We start from the raw sequence: 18,895 nt of genomic DNA, 5'->3' as shown, positions 1-18,895 counted from the left end.
TATATATATATATATATATATATATATATATATATATATATATATATATATATATATATATATATATATATATATATATATATATATATATATATATATATATATATATATATATAAATCGGAAGTGAGGATGGTCTCAACAAGACACAACAAAAAGGCTTTCACGGTGACTAGCTTTCGCCCTGCTTACAGGGCATCATCAGGTCCAACTGGAGAACTCAAGTACATGTGGCACTGTTAGGGTTTTAAAGTGCAAAGTATGTAAATCAATTATCCAAATCGATTAACAGAACAGTCGACGCAAAAACAGGTGTAAATGCAACAATGGAAAGGAACTTGTGAATGAAGGATGACAGTTAAAAGGACAGAGGGGTTTCGGTGTTCAAGCCATCTGGATACATTGTTTTCAACTTCTTTATCCAAAATGTCTCTTTAGAATCCAACATGACAGGGTCTTTGTTTGTGATTTGTTCGATGACGACAACCTCGAGATCACTGTCCGAATGTCCCGATCCATTGAAGTGTGGTGCTACTAGTGGGCTAGTGTTATACTGTCGTCTACGGATACAGCTTCGATGGCCGGAAGTCTTTGTTTGACCATATTCCGTGTTTGTCCAATGTACATTAGTTGACATTTTCTGCAGACGATCGAGTAAATTACCCATGTTGATGTACACGATAGGTTGCCTCTCACTTTGAATCGTTCTCCCGTTACTTTGCTAGTAAAGGTATCAGTGGTTATCATATATTTACAATTAACGCAACGGGTAGCATTGCAAGGGTGAGATAAAGTTTGGTGTACGAAGTTGATGATTTTTATAACATTATTAATATTGGATTTCCAAGAGAGATTAGAGTCAATTAATATTGCAAGATACCTTGCACATGTCACGCCCTTTATCCGAGTGTTATCAATTGACAGATGTCCATCTATAGAAATTCTCCTCTGAGGCGTTTTAATTATCGTGTAGTTTGTCTTGTCGACATTAATGGTTAGTTTATTACTCTTGCACCAATTATTGACCAGGTTTAATTCAGCATTAATGGGGTCGAGATTAGCATATTGTGATTTAGTGAATTTGAATAAGTTAGTACCATCAGCAAACAGTCTAAAGTTGAAGAAGTGGCACTATTTTACTAGTGGTATAGCCACAAACTGATGACGTCAAAATCGCCATACACAAAACACAGACGCTCTGTAATTGCGGCACCGACTAACTGATAAGGTTAAAATAATATAAATTTGCACTTTCTTCAAATCACTGTCACAATCTCCGACAGCTTAGTTTTTGTATTGGTGAAGTACAGTGGGGCCAGGAATTGGGGTTAGCTGACCAAATTGTCGGAACGGAGTGAGCGAAGTGAGCTATTATGGCCATATTGACCCATTTCAATATAGCCGTTGCCAAAGACGGCACATAGTTACATAACAGAATTCAGAGTTCATTCAAATGCAAATAATAATCAATATGACGGCCAAAAATCTTTGCATGTTTTCATTTGCATTACTTCTTCTACAGACCGAAAATCACAGCTGTAAATTAGTTCAAACTCTGTTATTTATTGGTTTAATTTTTGTCGACAAATTTGTTTCCTTTATCTTCGCGATATGCCTCCCAATAGATTTTTAGCCAGGCTGTATTATGGAAATTTATGAAGAGGGAGCCTACACGGATGTAAAAAAAACAACATCTATAATGCATTTTTAGTTCCGGAAGTCCAAATACAGCTTACAGTGACAGACATTTGGTGATTGGAGTTATTGGTTGCGATGTTTGTGCTTGCTTTTTAATTTCTGTTGACCGGCGTACGTAATGCCGATGCTTTATCGATTTGTTCCTAGAGGTTCAAATATTATTCCGATGAATGGTAGGGGGCTTATTCTTTGTTGTCCAAGTCTCCTCAGTTCTCTCATTTCATGGCTAATCATTGTCTTCATTTTGTTGATCCTCAAACCTTCGCCCACACCAGCACCTTTGAAGGCATGTGGATGCATGCCATGCAAACTTGGATTGGCTTCACACTTATTTCCAACTTGTCTTTATAGACTATTATGAGTTCATGTGGCGGAGGCGTTTCGGCCATAAAGCTAAGGCGTAGATTTTACTTGTTCAACATATTTCAATTCTCTGTCCTTCAAGTTTACAGTCCCCTTCATCGATTAATTGCAACTCTGCACATAACACCATATTATGCCACATGTTTTGAGACGGTCTAAAAACTAATATCACGCCTAAGTTTACAACTCAGGAGGCCACTGCCGCTGATGTGTGACACTGGGAATGCACAAACCAGACGAAGTTCTTGCTAGTGACAATATAAGCACCCTAAATCATTATATTGGCAGCTAATTTTGTTTGCTTCTGTACTTAATTCACTTCATCGATGGGTGGAATTTTATGTTATTTCCGTGGCATATCCAACGAATTGTTGTTCACGTTTTCATCTACAATAGCAATCAAATATTGCATTTCATACAAGTTGAGTGAAGAACCACTTTTATATAAAAGTGTATCCTGTCAAAAACGGAAAACACACCTTGAGTTTCGTATTGTAAAAAAAGCAGCAAATGACAAAGTCAATAATAAATTTCAAACACAAAGTTTTCAACATAAAAAACATCCTAAACAAGTGAAAATTTAAGTTTATACTTTAACTGTGCAAATACAACAAAAAATATGAAAAATATTCAAACAATAACAAATTTGCACAACAAACACGACAATGCAGAGAAAATAATAAAGACAAGCAATAAAGCAATCAATACAGAGGCATAAACTCAATAAAAGAATGAAAATGTGTATAGGATACTACAAAATGAGGGAAAGGAGTGAAGATGGTAAAAAATTGGGACCCTACTTTTCAATCATTTCCCCCTAAAATTTCCAAGCCACCATTCCTAACTCTTACCCCAAAAATAATTTATCGCCCCTTTTAGAACGTAACCTTCGACCTCATTTCCATAAGTACGCACATCTTTGACGTCATCACTTTGTGGCTATACCACTTGTAAAATGGTGCCGAAGAAGTTAATTGATTTATCAATGTCATTAATGTAGATCAGAAAAAGAGTTTGGCCAAGTATTGAACCTTGTGGGACACCACATGGTACTTGTCTAGGATGTGAAGTTTCTCCATCTATGACAACGGAATGTTGACGATTTTGAAGGTAGTTCTCGAACCATGAGAGCGGAAGTCCTCTGACTCCATAATGCTCCAGTTTTTGCAAAAGCACGCTATAATCAATGGTATCAAAAGCCTTTTTAAGGTCGATGAAGATACCAAGAGTTGTGTGACCATCATCAAGTTTGTCAGCTATATCCGAGACAAGATTGGCCAAAGCAAGTTTTGTGCTATGTTTTTTTTTCCTGAATCCGTATTGAGTTTCCAGCAAGATCTCATATTTATCAAGGAATGAGACCAACTACTTGTTAACCACTTATTTTCGAAGAAAGTCCCAATAAATAATGATTCGCAATTAGCGATGGTGATATGATCGATACGAGAAAATGACAATGACGAATGTACATACAGGGCGACACCAACACCTTGAGAATGTTGACGATTGCAAGTGATAAGTTGATATGACGGCAGCTGGAACAGAGAACAATCAACATTGTTATGTAACCAGGTTTCTGTAAGAGCGATGATGGGAAAGTTATGCTGAATGATACTCAGCAGGTGAACAAGATCATCAAAATGTTTGCTAATTGAACGAATATTTAAATGAAGTACGGAAAGTGATAATGAGTCCAGCGTGTTGGAATTACCTGAATTGAAATCCTCAATGGAAAGTGAATCGCAACAACACTTGAGAATTGAAGGCTGAGAAATTATGTCCATGGTGATTTCGTAATTAAAATTGTCGATAAATTCTCAGTTCAGGCTATGCGGTTAACGGCCTTGCTTGTAGTGATCATGATGGGTTGCGAGTCTTCGTCTTTTCTGGTGTATATCTTTCCGTTGTTTGTCCAGATGAACTTCCAGTTGAGCAGTTTGCGTCGTTCGTTTGCTTGATGAAATAAGCGCTTCATAACTGGGGACAGACTTTCATTCTGGGGACAGACTTTCATTCTGACCTAGTGTTATTGGATTATGGATCGGTATGATTGCGATTATTTCATTAATGTATATTCTGTTTGTTGCATGTCTATCAAGATTCAACTGTTTTGGTGACCTATCTTTTAAGTTCTTCCTGGAGTGGTAAATGTTATTTCTCACTGTTCTTCTTGTGAACTTCACGATAATTGGCGGTGGTTGTTTCCTCTCAGTCGTCGTTTCCTGGTGCTGGCGACTAATGTCAATGTCACTTGCTGATAAAGTTACACCGACTGCCTGTGCTAACTGGATTACAATGTCATCGGTGTCTTCACCAGCATGTTGAGGTATACCACTTATTTCTAATATGTTTCGTCTGGTGTATTGTTGCAGTTCATGCAATTCATCTATATATATACGCACGCACACTAACTCAAACGGACCATGTAACCCATATAAAGGTACATGTTGATAGCAGGACATTGTTCCCTTCATATTGTGGTAATCATGCATTCGAAATTTAAAACTACCAAACTTTTCCTAACTGAAACAAACTATATTTAGCACAATGTTCAGACGAATAATTTCTGCGACACCGTCTTGTGTACAATACATTAATTCTAAGCATCAGGAGTGCTGCCCTGCATCCGTGATGAGTCAAATTGGCTTCGTGAGCGCACTGACCTCAGGTTGGGTAGTTATGGTAGGAAACGGTTGTTAGACAAGTATTAGGTATGTACCAGGCGCGTTAACGTTTGCACAAAGTGATGGGTGCACCATTTTTCACTCAAAATGGCTGCCACAGAAATATGATGATAAATGAGTGGCATATTTGTTGTCAGCAAGATCATGTTTGATTGGAGAATATGAAAGCTACAATTTTGTGTAATATTTAGGGCCAAAATGTAACACCAAATCTACACCTTATGCATCTTCTTTTGATACCATATACTTTCTGGCAAGTTATGTTAGTTAACCACTTCAAGAATCCGCGACAACAACTTTATTCCGGTATTTCTTGTGACATAATACATTTCAAAATATTCATTTGCCTTCAATCATGCCTACCACTTTTAACTTGCAATAAAAATTAAACTAAACATTTAAAAAGAGTTCCTAGGGTCACGTGATTTTTGGCGCTTCGTCTCCAATATTTCCTTTGTGATACAATATGTTTTTTTATCTTGCTAATTGGCATTTATTTACACTTTTATGCCGCGGCTGAATTACTGGTTAGGTAATTTCATCGGGATCATAAGTACGTCAAGAAAGGGAAAAGATTAAATACAACCAAGTAAACCATTCCATAAGGGTAGTACTTCAATGCATAAACTGATTTGTTAATGATGGTCGGATGGTTTGACATCCAAGATTTTATTAAGCTAAGGTTGTCAACCCTTTTCAATAGCATTCCATAGGCCTGGGTGTCATAGAAAATCTTCTCAAATAACGCTTTTGTGTTTTTCAGCTGCAATACAAGAAAACCTGTTGGCCGACCATCCCTCACCCCAATACACAAAAATTGTCTGATATGCCTGCTACTACACAACAGTGAATGACCCAATGGATTACAGTGATAAAGTTTGCTTGCCTTAGACTCTTATAGTCTTTCAAATGACTCTTCCACAACTAAATTCGATGTACATCATAATGTTAGTATTATTTTATTGTTTTCATTGACTGATGTAAAATATGTCAATTAAGGATAAACGAAACAAAAAGGTTTACAGAGTTGTGTAGATTTCAAAAACTGCGTTCGGTAACAATGTGATGAAAGTGGTAATAGAAAACAACGTTCAAAATAATAAAGTAGGGACCGTAGATAATTAAAGGCCACACAGCACGGAACTTCGGAAGAACGAATATTCAACGACAGACTTAAGTTTTTATCTTTCCAAAATACGATAAATTGCTGAACATGTTCATAATGGCATGTCTTTTAACGACGTTTATAAACATGATTTCAAAACAGAATCTCAAAGGAGATGGAGTGTCATGCAAAAACAAGGTTTCGTAATCATGGCATTGAGTTAATATACAGTATACACAGTATACAGTATAAATAGTAAGTATGTATTTGCGCATCACACTAATCGAAATAGAACCCAACCTACTCTCAGCTAAATGCGAGGAAGTTCATTTGTCGTGAATATTTAATCAGCTATGGTCCCTTAGACGTAAAAGACAATAATTTTGTTGCAATTGTAAATAGTACCTATTCACTTAATTTTTCGGGATGACTCTTTCAAGGGGTTTGAAAGTATATCATACATTTGAATAAATAAATAACAAGTAAGTAATTGGAATATATACGAAAAAACAACTTCAAAATAGTGGCAAAGGTGCGATTATATACATGACGGACGTGGCAAAATATACACAAATGCTGTATTATTTGTCAGAATTATTAACAGCCACTAACTTTCTCGAATCTGTGATTTCGGAATCATTTCTTCTATTCCGTCGACTGTGTAAATACAGTTTCTTGTTCAACTCGATAAATTATGAAGGAATGCTTAGAGTTCAGCTTGCTGATATGGCCTGTACCTGAGCAGTGCCCGATGTAAACATAGGCAACTGACTTACTTTTCCAATAGTACCATCTCAGGATGTATTCAATGACTTTTCTGCAAGGCTAATACTTTGTGTTACTACACATTCCGAGGGAAGGAATAAAAAACTGTAATTTATTCTAAAAGAAAGACGATGACATTTTGATGAAAATTTACAGCCACTATCCTCTTTATCGTAACATTTTCATCTTTACGACAGTATTTTTGAAGTTATTGCATCAACATTTAGGATTGACAAGGCTACCTGTGTTAAAGGGATAAGGTCATTATCGTTTCAAATCCTTCCGCTCAAATGCGGGCAAATATTTATTGTTCTTCTGCTCACTGAGACATGCTAATTTGTAAGTCGTCCCATCTCCACTCCCCATCTCCACATCTCACTATATTATTGGTACATACAAGATATTATGTGACATCTACGTGATATATATGTATGTATACGCCAAGTGTGAGTAGATCTCAGATGGTTGACATCTCAACGTATATCAGTGAACAAAACGACATTTCTCTTGTGAAATAAAACTCAACATCATCATTGGACAAAGAGCGACCTTATGCCTTTCACAAAACTTGCAAAGCGGGGTAGATCTTGATGTGTGTCAGAAGTTTCATTCGATAATTCATGGTACTTACATGTATGAAATAAATGACAAAAGTGTTGAAATAAATAAAGCGATATATATATACATATATATATATATATATATATATATATATATATATATATATATATATATATATATATATATATATTTAGTTTTTGACTAACGAAAGGATTGCAAAGTTCATCACCATTGCCTTGAGCTCTGCTGAATGTTCATATGATAAATGACCAAATCAAAATTAGTGCTCATATTAGAAGGCACTTTTCCATCTATAAAACAAAACTAATACAGCTTCTTGCAGTTTACAATGATTAGAAATGGCTTCAAAGTACCCAGTATACGTTAAAACAGTTCATTTTGGCAATACTTGACCCGGTTGTTTTTCTAAAAAATTCTATACTTCTACAATCTAACAAATACTGAATAGCGGTGTGAAAGCAGGGTGGTAAATAGTATGATGACTGACACTGATTTTTATTGTTATATGCATCTTTATACATTTAACGGATACAAATCACAATTAACGTATGCCAGATATATTGAATACATTTGCTGAAGAAAAAATAGTTCCGTTATTATAACATTAAGAAGTGTTTTAATCAGGCAATACAGTACTTTTTTGTAGTCGTTAAATGTTCCTATTGAATAAGAACCATTCTTATTTGCCTGAGTTGACTCACTGTTTATCTTCTCAGATTTCTTCAAGATCCTCTGAATTTCGAGGTATATTTATATCTTCTTTTGCTCATTTGATGACATATACAGGACTTTGACTCAACCAGTACCGCCATTACGTCTGATTGGACGTCTATTTCATCACGTGACACAACAGTCACACCGTTGGCTTAATTTAAAGAAACATGCGAATAATGACACAGAGTTCATTGTTCTGCATTATGTTGAACTCTCAAGTCGTTTAACAATGTGTCACATGCTGTTTCTTTCAGTGAGTAGAATGCGATTCAGGTGACGTTCGACGAAAAGGCAGATCAAATTGAAGACAATATATGGCGAGATATGTTAAAACTTTCTATGAAAGACATTCAAACACATGTGTTGAATGGAGGCCGCCAGTGCTGGCTTGTATCTCATTGTCAATTTACCTGGGTGAACTGAGTTTGTCATGCCACCATCTTGCCGTGTCTGTGCCTATTTACGTAATTGTTTCGTAATCAATGACGTCATAACGGCATGCAGGCGATCGGAAGGTGACATTGGAAGACTGATATGCATACATAGGCAGGTAAAGAGTCAACAGATCGCCAGCGATGTAAAAGTTCTCCTTCGAAAACTTGAACTTGAATTTTTCACAATGTGTTTTGATGACTTTTCCCAGAGCTGGCGAGCCGCAGAAGAAAACTTTAACCTTCCCTCGACCCTCTTCGGCGACTTTGGTGAACAGCTGTAAAACAACGATTAAATTTTCTATCAGAAAAGAAGTCACAGGAATGACCAGAGACTTAGAATAGACATTAACTCTTAGCAGGCAGTAATTACCATGGCGCCTTTTTTACCAGAAATATTGTCATTTCATGAGAGACCATAGGTTTAAAGAAATGCAAATATTTTTCTGGTATAGCATGGCCAAGAGGAGTAATAAACGGGCGCTAGAGCCCGAATAAAGGGTACCTAATATGTGTTTAATATTACTAAACATGCCAATCTTCAGTGATAGGGACTTCAAATTTGATGTAAGCTAGCTGTAAATAACACATTGTATGCCGTTCGCCTGTCGAGTCCTCAACGATGGCTATTAGAGGTGTCAGTCTCAAGAAAAAGAAGCTAAAATGTGCTTAACACATTCAGTGGGTATCATTAACTGACCTTGTCCCATTCAGGCCGCCCAGGTTGCGTTCTGGTTTTCAAACCAGTGATTAAATCTCGGTTTGACTTCTTGTGCAGCAGGTCGAGCGCCATCTGGAGTCCAATGCCTTTCATGTCTGTTTTACCGAGTGCAGCCGTCATGAACATATGGAGCTCGAGAAATCTGTCGAAGGATCCCTCCTCGGCTTGTTCCATTTCAAGCAGTGTTAGCAGACTGACAAACCATTCGAAACACTTCTGGTCACGATTGATCCAGATAAAGTCAACCTATCATGTAAGAGAAATGTGAGTCAGTTGTGTTCATCTACTGAGCAATTTCTTGCCCAGGGTTGAAGCGTCAGTGAGTATCATTATGCTCACTGTGTTTCGTCGAATGTTATCCAATTTTATTGTCATTGGTTCTAAGTTACACCTATTTAGCACGGTTAGCTGTGACGTCATTGGTAGTTGCATCTAAAAGCGAATTTAGGAATCATATGAATATTTTATCTATACATTGCGCAATAGAATTGACACTATTTTCTTCCTTATTTCAGTATAAATCAACGGATCGTCATGAAATCTTTTTGATGGGATGGTTAGAACAGGAAATTATCTCAAATTTCCGGCCTTTTAAATTTCGCATTACCCACCTTTTATAGTGTTAGCGTTTGTCCATATTTTACTTTGGAAATTTTAATGTCGTTTTCCGTCGTCATAGAAGAAAATACAGCGTCACTGTTTCGTTTCGTATACTGCAAATTACCTCAAGTCGACATGTACTCAATATGCATGATGGCTGCCATTTTGTTTTATAGCGAAAATAAATTGCGTATTTTCGTTAAAAGAGAACGGACAGATATTTCTTTTCATGACGTACCTAAGTGAGTAAAAATATTATGTTGACCACAGTCAACTACGGCCACAATTTCCCTTCTGTCGGACTTTGACGATTTAGCCAGCGTATGCCGACGTATCAAAATTTCTCTAAAACGCTGACTTGCTGAATTAACGATGAATTTTTCAATGTTGGGCGTATAGTCCGTGGGCTGGAGGGGCCCACCGTGCATCCCCCCATAAACCTACTACATGAGTACTTTTTTGTTCTTTAGCATCAGCTGAACTAGGAAAAAGATGTTAACATTGGATATTTGGGGATGCACTACCTCTCTGCACTGGTTTTTTGATTTGCATGTACCGCGAAAAATGGCGAAAAAATGGGTAGGGGTATGGGGTACTATATCCTCCCCTACATTAAGTAAACTAGCATGAAATAGCACAAACCTTACATTTTTGGAAAGCTCAGATACTGTTCTTTCTATGAAACACCAACTTTAGCAAAATAAATTTTTGTACATAGAATAGGATGACTTTAAAATGAATTTTTTGACAATTTTGAATTTTTTTACCCAAAATACCATGTAACAATTGTGATTTACTTTTTATTAAGCAAAATTTTGACAGCTTTTTGTGTTTAAAATTTATTCCGACATATTAAACAAGAAAAAAGTGTTATCATTAGATATTTAAGAATACACTACTCTGGAGTCAATTTTGAATTGCGTGTATTGGTATGGGGTGTGCAAAAGCTAGGGTTAGGGATACAACATTCTTTCCTTGATGAAGTAAACTGGCTTGAAATGCTATAACCCTTATAGTTTTAATAAGCTTAGATACTGGTCTTTGTAAAATGCATGAGGGTTTAGCAAAGAAAAATATGACGTCATAGTTTTGGATAACTTGAAATCGATTCTCCCTGGTAATTCAGTATTTTTAGCCGGAAGAAAATATGATAAATATGGTTTCCTTCCAATAAAGCAAATTAAATAGATTAATGGATGTTGTTTTCTAAGTAATAATACGCATCTACGACCGGCCACTGGATACAACATAGGTGTAATTTTCGCCTTGTGTTGTTTTCAGGTCCATGATTTATCGTAAAATCATAGTGTATATATATATATATATATATATATATATATATATATATATATATAATTCTTTTGCATTATTCTTTGATTTCGCATGCTAAATCATGTTTTGTCATTGTATTCTTTGGTTAACGAAAACACTATCATTGCATTATTTTGGTGATTCTCTTGGCAAAGATCTAAGCCTTCTCAGAGCGCCACCATTGTTAAGTTGTAAGCCCAGTGTACTTTCCTGCGCCAAAGTCTACCGCTGGCTGCGCTTTATAACACTCGTTTGCACAGCGTATCGAGCGGCGGTCAAGGGACCCAGGCCAGCCTTCTCAGAGTGCCGCCATTATGTGGGGTGTTGCGTACAAGCCGTACCTTTCTCAGCCTCATCGTCGCTGACATGTCGTCGCTCATCCAGACGTGGTTACACTTGGGACAAGTCTGTTTCATTTTCTTGTATCGATTCATAATACTTTGTAGTATCGAAGCAAAAGGAGTGACACCAATACCCGCGCCGATCAGGATGGCATGTTCGGCTTGCATTATTTCTCGTGTAGGAGTGCCGTACGGTCCGTCTATGTACACCTGAAAATCATGACAGATATATCATCCTATTTTGACATTTAACGAGAAAAAAAAAACATTTAACGGATAAATATACTATCACGAGGTATATTTGACAAAATTAAAAAGTTGTCGATGAAAGTGCAAACTCTTCGTAACTGCCCTCAAACGACTATAAAAATCTCCCCTACGTACCAGTTTCCCTCTGTCATTCACGCCAGAAAAAAAAAAATTCTCATCGACCTCTTCCAAGTTACACAAGAAACCCTCTACCCTCTTATTAACAAACAATCTCCCTACTTATAGACTCCCCTCAACAATGCCCACCCCACACGCACATGTGAATATTGTTCCATGCCTATCCGTTAATAAATGCTAAATGCTAAAAATGCTGAAGAATACATTTTCTGATAGACAATTGCTCGCGATCTATTTGGACACCCCGTAGCATGACGAGAAAATTAAAAATGTCCGCTCAGCGAGTAACTGCTCACAAACGTCCGATATATGCTGCATTAGCTTGTGTGTATTCAAAGTATATCTAACTTGTTATAAATTACAATAGAATAATGAAAATGTCTTATTGCCATTTTCCACAGCATTTATTGTATAGTTACCCGGACATGCTGGGCTAGGTGACTGGAACTCTCTACACTGATCTTTGTGTCTTCCTGAACTTGAACTCTCGGCGACTGTGTAATAAACGAAAGAAAAAAGGTCATTTGTTGTGCTGTAGCTGAGAAATGTATCAAAGTTATCGAGAGTTGTACAAATTCAGTTCATTTAGACAAACCGAAAGGGTTAGTTACTTGAATTGTACCGTTTGAATTGAGCTGAAGTTCTTGCATATAAAAATGTCCTAAATAATAGAAAGAACTGTAACAGTGAGGAAACGTAGGACAGCAATATATGTCGGATTTGAGACGCTATTGAAATAGAGATTAGAGCCATGTTCTTAGATTGTTACAAGCTAAACCCGTTTTAGTTGCAAATAAATTACTAGATTCTTGATTTCAGAAAGATTAAAACTGAGTTAGCATTTGAATATCTCTGTCATTCGGGAAATAAACGATGTTGGTAATTGTGTCATCCACGTTCGAATTACTGATACATTTACACTAAAACTACAAAACGCGCACTGGCTGATTTGTTAAAGTCCGAACATTGACATCTTTAAAACCTTGTGCATTTTGCTGTTTTCAAAGAAGAGTTAAGAAGAGTTGACATATAAAATATAATAAAATATAGATTAGAAACGGCATTGATGATAAAAATGCGAGAAACTAGAGGCCTGATTTGTTAGGTTTGCTAAAATGACTTCATGTTAAGCTTTGAAATGTGTGACGTATTAAAATGACGAGAAAAGTATGGAAAAAGTACAAGCAGAAGTCGGTGCAACGATAAAGATGGACCTTGGTGACGTGCACTTCAACTCAAAAAAAACAAACAAAATTTGTATTGGAGCTTTAAATTATTACTTTCATTCATGTCCGACTTAAATTGAGGCAGAACATAGACAGTCGAGAAACGTTTCTCTACTGTCTATGGGCAGAAAACAAAAAGGATCCCTTTCAAGTTAGTGGCTTATTTTGAGCATACTGACCTTCTCAATCTCTGTATGGCCATTCATAGGGGTATCTTTAACTTCGGCTTTTTCTTCGGACGTTTTAGTCACAGGAACTGTCGGCAAACTTGACGTCCGGCGAAAACCGATCATCTTCGGGTCCTCGTCGCTTGTTGGCATGATTGGGTAAGATGGCGTCTTTGAGATGTGCTCCTTGATAACCGAGTTCCGGTGTACAGCGCCCCCATTCAAATCCGTCAACGGAATGCCGCCATTCTGACGGTCTTCGGATTCCATATCGATGGCGAGGTTGACTTCGCCGATAGACGCGTTGCGTTGCTCTCTGGCTCGCCGCTTCTCATCTTCAAAATATTTATAAAGCCTGTTTGTCCACTGTCCAGCTGAACGAACATGTATCCAAATTGTGCCTGCAGTATGAGCGAAATCAAATCTCACTCGAGGTGTAGTTAATTATGCAAAAGCAATTGATAAGGCAAGCTACCACACAGCTCATAGAGTGTCCTATTATTCGGAAGCATATTTTATAATACAAACTGAAACTTAAATTTAATGGAGCCCATCAGCCGTTTAATGCATTCCATTTTAGTGTCGACGCATAAAATATTCAGTGTATGTGAAAGATGCATTTTGTGGCATAGATTAAGCCAGCAAAACTACAAGCACAAACGCTAGAGCCTATTTAAGGCTCGATGTTGACATATTTTCCGTTTCTCCTGGATTGAAGTCAGTGACAACAGTACTGGGGTAATGTAGCGGGCAAAATATCGTACTATTCTTTCATAAACGAGAAACACAATCTTCCTTGATAAAGAGGGTATTTCGCTATGCTTGCCATGGAGAGGCGGGGTGAAAAGAATCAATACCTAATTGTTCTGGAGCACTGCTTATCGTAAATGGATGCCACTCATACTTCGCTATGGCAGGTATCTGCAGATATATGTAGTCGCCAGCACGAAAGTGAAAATTCGTCGGCCTTGTAATGACCAAGTGTGTAACCTGGAGAACAATCAGATATGTCAGTTACAGAATGAGAGAGAGAGAGAGAGAGAGAGAGAGAGAGAGAGAGAGAGAGAGAGAGAGAGAGAGAGAGAGAGAGAGAGAGTTAGCATGCTATTTACTTGGCTTACTGGGTATGATGTACCTTACTACATTCGTCACGGGTGACCTTTAAGTCAATAACATTTTATCACTATCAACGTATTTAGTATTGAAATATAAAGATATGTCATACCAATAATATATAACTAATAAACTTTGAATATAGGTGATCAGCAATCAACAATTGCACGTGTTATATAATTTGTGCATTGACACCTTTGGAGGGTCTTTTACAAGTTGCAACTACTACTTGAGTGACTGTAAGCAATAAGTAAGTCGTACGTACCCCGGATGGCAGGAGGTTAGCTTCTTGGATGTACGTCTTGCCAAATCTCGCCATTTTGACTAGTTTAGACCGTGCAATCTTCTCTATGAGGAAAATAACACCCGGTGCAATAAACCACTTCCAGAACCGAGGACCGTGGACCAATAGGAATGCCCAAAACCAAACGTAAAGGAGATGTGTCCAATAGAATACCTGAGAGTATGACAGGAACATTCTTATAGGCCAGGATTATCAGGTGCAGTTAAGGTAGTATGCGCCTCGAAAGTGAAAGACTTAAACTTTTTGTCAAACATTCCTCAAGCAATCGTTCAAATGTTCTCTTTAGAACTCAGGAATAAAATTCGGGGTTCACCGTGAAAATTTTAGTACTACAGAAACAAATTACCCAAGATTTACCGACATCTAAAATTCAAAATGGCCGCCATCCCTCTGTTAACTCTATGAGGAAAAATAAAATTTTCGATTTTCGAAAAGCTAGGACGGTGAAACGTTTTCTTACACCAAGAGCTTTAAAATGAACCCCCACAAGTGGTAGATCAGAAAAGAATTGTAGAAGTTTGACAGTCCGAATTTCTTTCCCCGAGGCGCATTCTACCTTAAATCAACTTGTCAGATCTGACGAAAATTGCATAACGCATAACGCACTTTACACTCACTCAGAGCACGGGTAAATGCGATATAATCAAACGAAGACACATTCTGAATTTAATTCAAAAATGAATCTTAAAAGCTTGATTCGTTATTCATCTGGCAATATATACTGATTTGAACATTTGGATTGTAGTTTCGGCGCCAAACATTACATTTTACAGTTGGTTGAGAGTAGTTTTGTAAAGCCTTTTTCGGGATTGGCATATTCGGCTTCGTATCATTCTTTCCGTGTTCGAATGACTTTGTAAGTCATTCTAATGTCGTAGGTGCCACGGACATTAGCACTCATATGGCATGAGTCATTGCGTTCAGGAAAATGGCAACTGCGATTGATCGAGGGAAGCAAAGATCCTAGTCAGCTAAACATTTGAAATCGTCACTATATGCAAGGATTACGAATATTTCATACTATGCCTATGTTCTAAAAAAGGTTCAAACCTTGATTTTATCGTCGGTTTTCGCTCTGCCAAACGTTTTGTTGGCAGGGATTTGACGTAAAACGCGCTGTGTTTCGTTTGCCATGCGCGTGTTTAAATACCCATGGTCCCTAAGGGAGACTCTAGGCTAGCTCCGAACTGACCTGGAAATGTCCACTTCTCCTGACAAAGGGCATAGAGCAGACGACCATCACAAGCAAAATAAGATCCAAGATCCATCCTGTGAGGTACGCCGTGCCGTAATGCCAATCGACTGACCCAACCATTGCCTTCGTTGTGAAGAGACACTCCCAGATTTCAAGGCCAAGGGCGTCGTGGTTTGCAACTGTTATTGTTAAAGATACAGGTACGATATCAAAAAAAAAAGAATTCGTCGGTTACAGGGGCCCATGGCTGTGCAACCGAGTAAAAATAAAATTGAGATAATTATCTGATTGAACGAACGTTACATGCATACATGTACAGACACGTACATACATACATACATACATACATACATACATACATACATACATACATACATGCATACATGTACAGACACGTACATACATATACACACATACATACATACATACATACATACATACATACATACATACATACATACATACATACATACTTAGCAATCATTTCAAGTATACTGAAATGATATCCCTATCTCAAGTTTTAAGTTTATCAAGACGGTCATTGACATTCGTCAGAACCGTCTGATCATTGCTGTTATGCCTGAGTTCACGATATCATTATTGAGTATATTGAAGTAATTTTAAGCGTTTCCTGTCGTGAAATATTACAGCAAGGTTTTTCGTATTACATATAAGTACATTTAATATATTTAGCTTACTTATGTTGCCGATATGTGCTACAGTGTGAACTAACGTGAAGAAACCGATGACTAGGCCCACCATCTTGTGGAATATGATGTTCTGATCCAGCGGTAGTAGCCCGACGCCTTCGTGGCCCTTAGGAATGTCAAGCACTGTCTCAGCATGAGGACGAGGATGAATGCAGAATTGAAATTTAGACACTGGCCACATGCCCTGGCTGTAATGATAGTGACAGAAAATGTATCGAATGAGAAGAAATCATTGAAAAAACATTTTTCCACGCGATAGTGCATCTTTTTACGGTGAGCTTTCACCTAAAAATATTCAAAGTAAGATTAACAAACATCACTGTTTTCTCACTTTTTAAAACTTGCATAGCAATTTATCGTCATAGATTTTATCGATTTGTTTTGCCACATTCGGCTAGCTGGATGAAGCGCAGTTGTGACTACTTCAGCTACAACCTGTCGACGGTCTGCCTGAGGTCTGTTTGTTTTCAGTGTTTTAAACATAAATGTTTCCCTGTAAATATAGATAAGTGTTTTGTTGTGACTATATACTCCCAGGATCTTAAAACCTACAACAGTGACTGGCCGTAGTTAAATTTTACTGACTCTATGTCAACTAGACTGCCATAAATTATTTGTCCCGCGCCTAGTCTTGCTCAACTGGCCAGGTATAAGCACGTGGGTTCTAATTTCGTCTCGTATATTGAAAGTAGTATGCGCCCCGAAAGTGATAGACTTAAAACTTTTGTTCAAACTTTCCCCAAGGACTTTCTCAGCCATTCTCTTTCAAAATCAAGAATAAAATATCGGTGGCCACTGTGCAGATTTTAGTACTAGAGAAAGAAACTACCCAATATTTACAATATTTGAAATTCGATATGACCGCCATCCCTGACAGGTGTTAACTCTATGGAGAAGAATAAAATTTTCGATTCTCGAAAAACTAAGATGGTGAAAGTTTCTCTCACACCAAGAGCTTCAAAAAGAGCCCCCACAAGTGGTAGATCAGAAAAGAATTGTAAAAGTTTGAGAGTTAAAATATCTGTCCCCTAGGCGCATTCTACCTTAAATTCTAAGCTACCTACCTACAATGATGTACCAGTTGATTTCGCGGTACCGCCACCCAGCTTCAATGCCAAGGGCGATGTTGACGAGGAGGTACATGACTAGGAAGACAACTTTTCTCAGATTGTTGTGTATGTACCGCCATGTTAGATATCTGGGGATGAAATGGCGCACCCTCTTTTTCTCGTCGGGTGGCTTCAGCCAGCTTGCGGCACTGCAACGAAGAAAAAAGACCTAAAGCGCGTTAACGTTGCCCGATCAAAGCAAGTCTGCATATATTGTTATTGTAAAAGAGGAGTGCCTACCACTTGCAGAATGTCGGTAGTCCTATTGTGGCGTCACAATATTCATTGCATGGTATTGTACCAGTTAATGAAATTCAACGTTCGGTTATTGGTGAGATAAAGCGATTTAAAACTTACAGTTTCGCCTCCAAAGTTATTTAATACTACAGATCAAATTTTACTAATAGGTTCATCATATTATTCATATCGGTTTTTATGGACCACATTGCAACTTTTATTAAATCGGAAACAAATTACCTACAAACATTTAACGATACTTGAAGTTCAATATTGTCACCATACAGAAAATAAATTTTAAAAACACAAGACAGTAGACATTTTTTTCTGCAAAGGTTTTGAGATGAGTCTCCGAAGGAGACAAGTAAACTGTTTTCTGCATGTGTGTTGCCGGAGCGCGTTCTACCTGAATTCAACGAATGCTGAAAATGGAGACAGGTGGATAAACACTTACAGGGTGTGTCTCAACTAATTTCAGAGTGACTATGCATTTTAATGTGCCAGGAATCGTATCTTATGTTTGACTTCCCCCGTTTAGGTTATTATCAACTTTCAACATACAAACAAATAGAGACAGACGACCAAAATCAATTTGTCTAAAAGGTATGCATGAATTTGCTGGCCATAACAAAAGTCGACAATACTAATACCAAAAGTCGACAATACTAATTAAAAAATTTTGTCACTGTGTACTATCATTTATTTTCAATCTTAAGGTGTCCAATGCAAAGCAAATATACCTACACGGAAATTGGGTCAACTAGGGTCATATTCCATTGAGTTGTAATACATCGCATGCAAGGTTATACGACACAAGAATGTAACCTTTCATATATATATAACCAAATTGAGATCGAACGTTTGAATCCACTACAAGTATGAATCAGAAACGTTTGCCGTAATAGGAGTGTCATTTTACCTGATAGTAAGGTTTTCCATAACCTCTGGGTTTTTCTCAAGCTCTGCTCTGAGTTCTTCGAAGCTTATCGCGCCGCTTCGGTCAGTGTCGGCCGCTTCAAATAGAGTCGTAGTCAACATGTCCATGTTTTCTTCGCTGATTTGCAGAGCGCTCTCTTCCATGCACGACTTCAAAACTGTGTGTAGCTCATCTTTGTCTATCTGTCCGCTACCTGT

At 37.6% G+C, this 18,895-nt stretch overlaps 1 protein-coding gene across 1 annotated transcript in view; it reads right to left on the bottom strand.

Annotated features, from left to right (window-relative positions):
• Positions 1-356: 356 nt before the first annotated feature.
• LOC139124417 (NADPH oxidase 5-like) overlaps positions 357-18,895 on the bottom strand; it is a 38,402-nt gene continuing 19,863 nt past the window's right edge. Inside the window, 14 exon segments of the mRNA XM_070690551.1 lie at positions 357-719; positions 4,222-4,414; positions 8,452-8,618; positions 9,041-9,307; positions 11,314-11,523; positions 12,120-12,194; positions 13,106-13,494; positions 13,951-14,083; positions 14,472-14,663; positions 15,703-15,884; positions 16,404-16,505; positions 16,508-16,603; positions 17,480-17,673; positions 18,681-18,891. Coding sequence (XP_070546652.1) covers positions 357-719; positions 4,222-4,414; positions 8,452-8,618; positions 9,041-9,307; positions 11,314-11,523; positions 12,120-12,194; positions 13,106-13,494; positions 13,951-14,083; positions 14,472-14,663; positions 15,703-15,884; positions 16,404-16,505; positions 16,508-16,603; positions 17,480-17,673; positions 18,681-18,891 — 2,774 coding nt within the window.

The sequence above is a fragment of the Ptychodera flava genome, assembly GCF_041260155.1.
Source record: "Ptychodera flava strain L36383 chromosome 23 unlocalized genomic scaffold, AS_Pfla_20210202 Scaffold_24__1_contigs__length_23054250_pilon, whole genome shotgun sequence".
In the NCBI taxonomy this organism is placed as follows: domain Eukaryota; kingdom Metazoa; phylum Hemichordata; class Enteropneusta; family Ptychoderidae; genus Ptychodera; species Ptychodera flava.
This window is presented reverse-complemented; position numbering and strand designations above follow the sequence as displayed.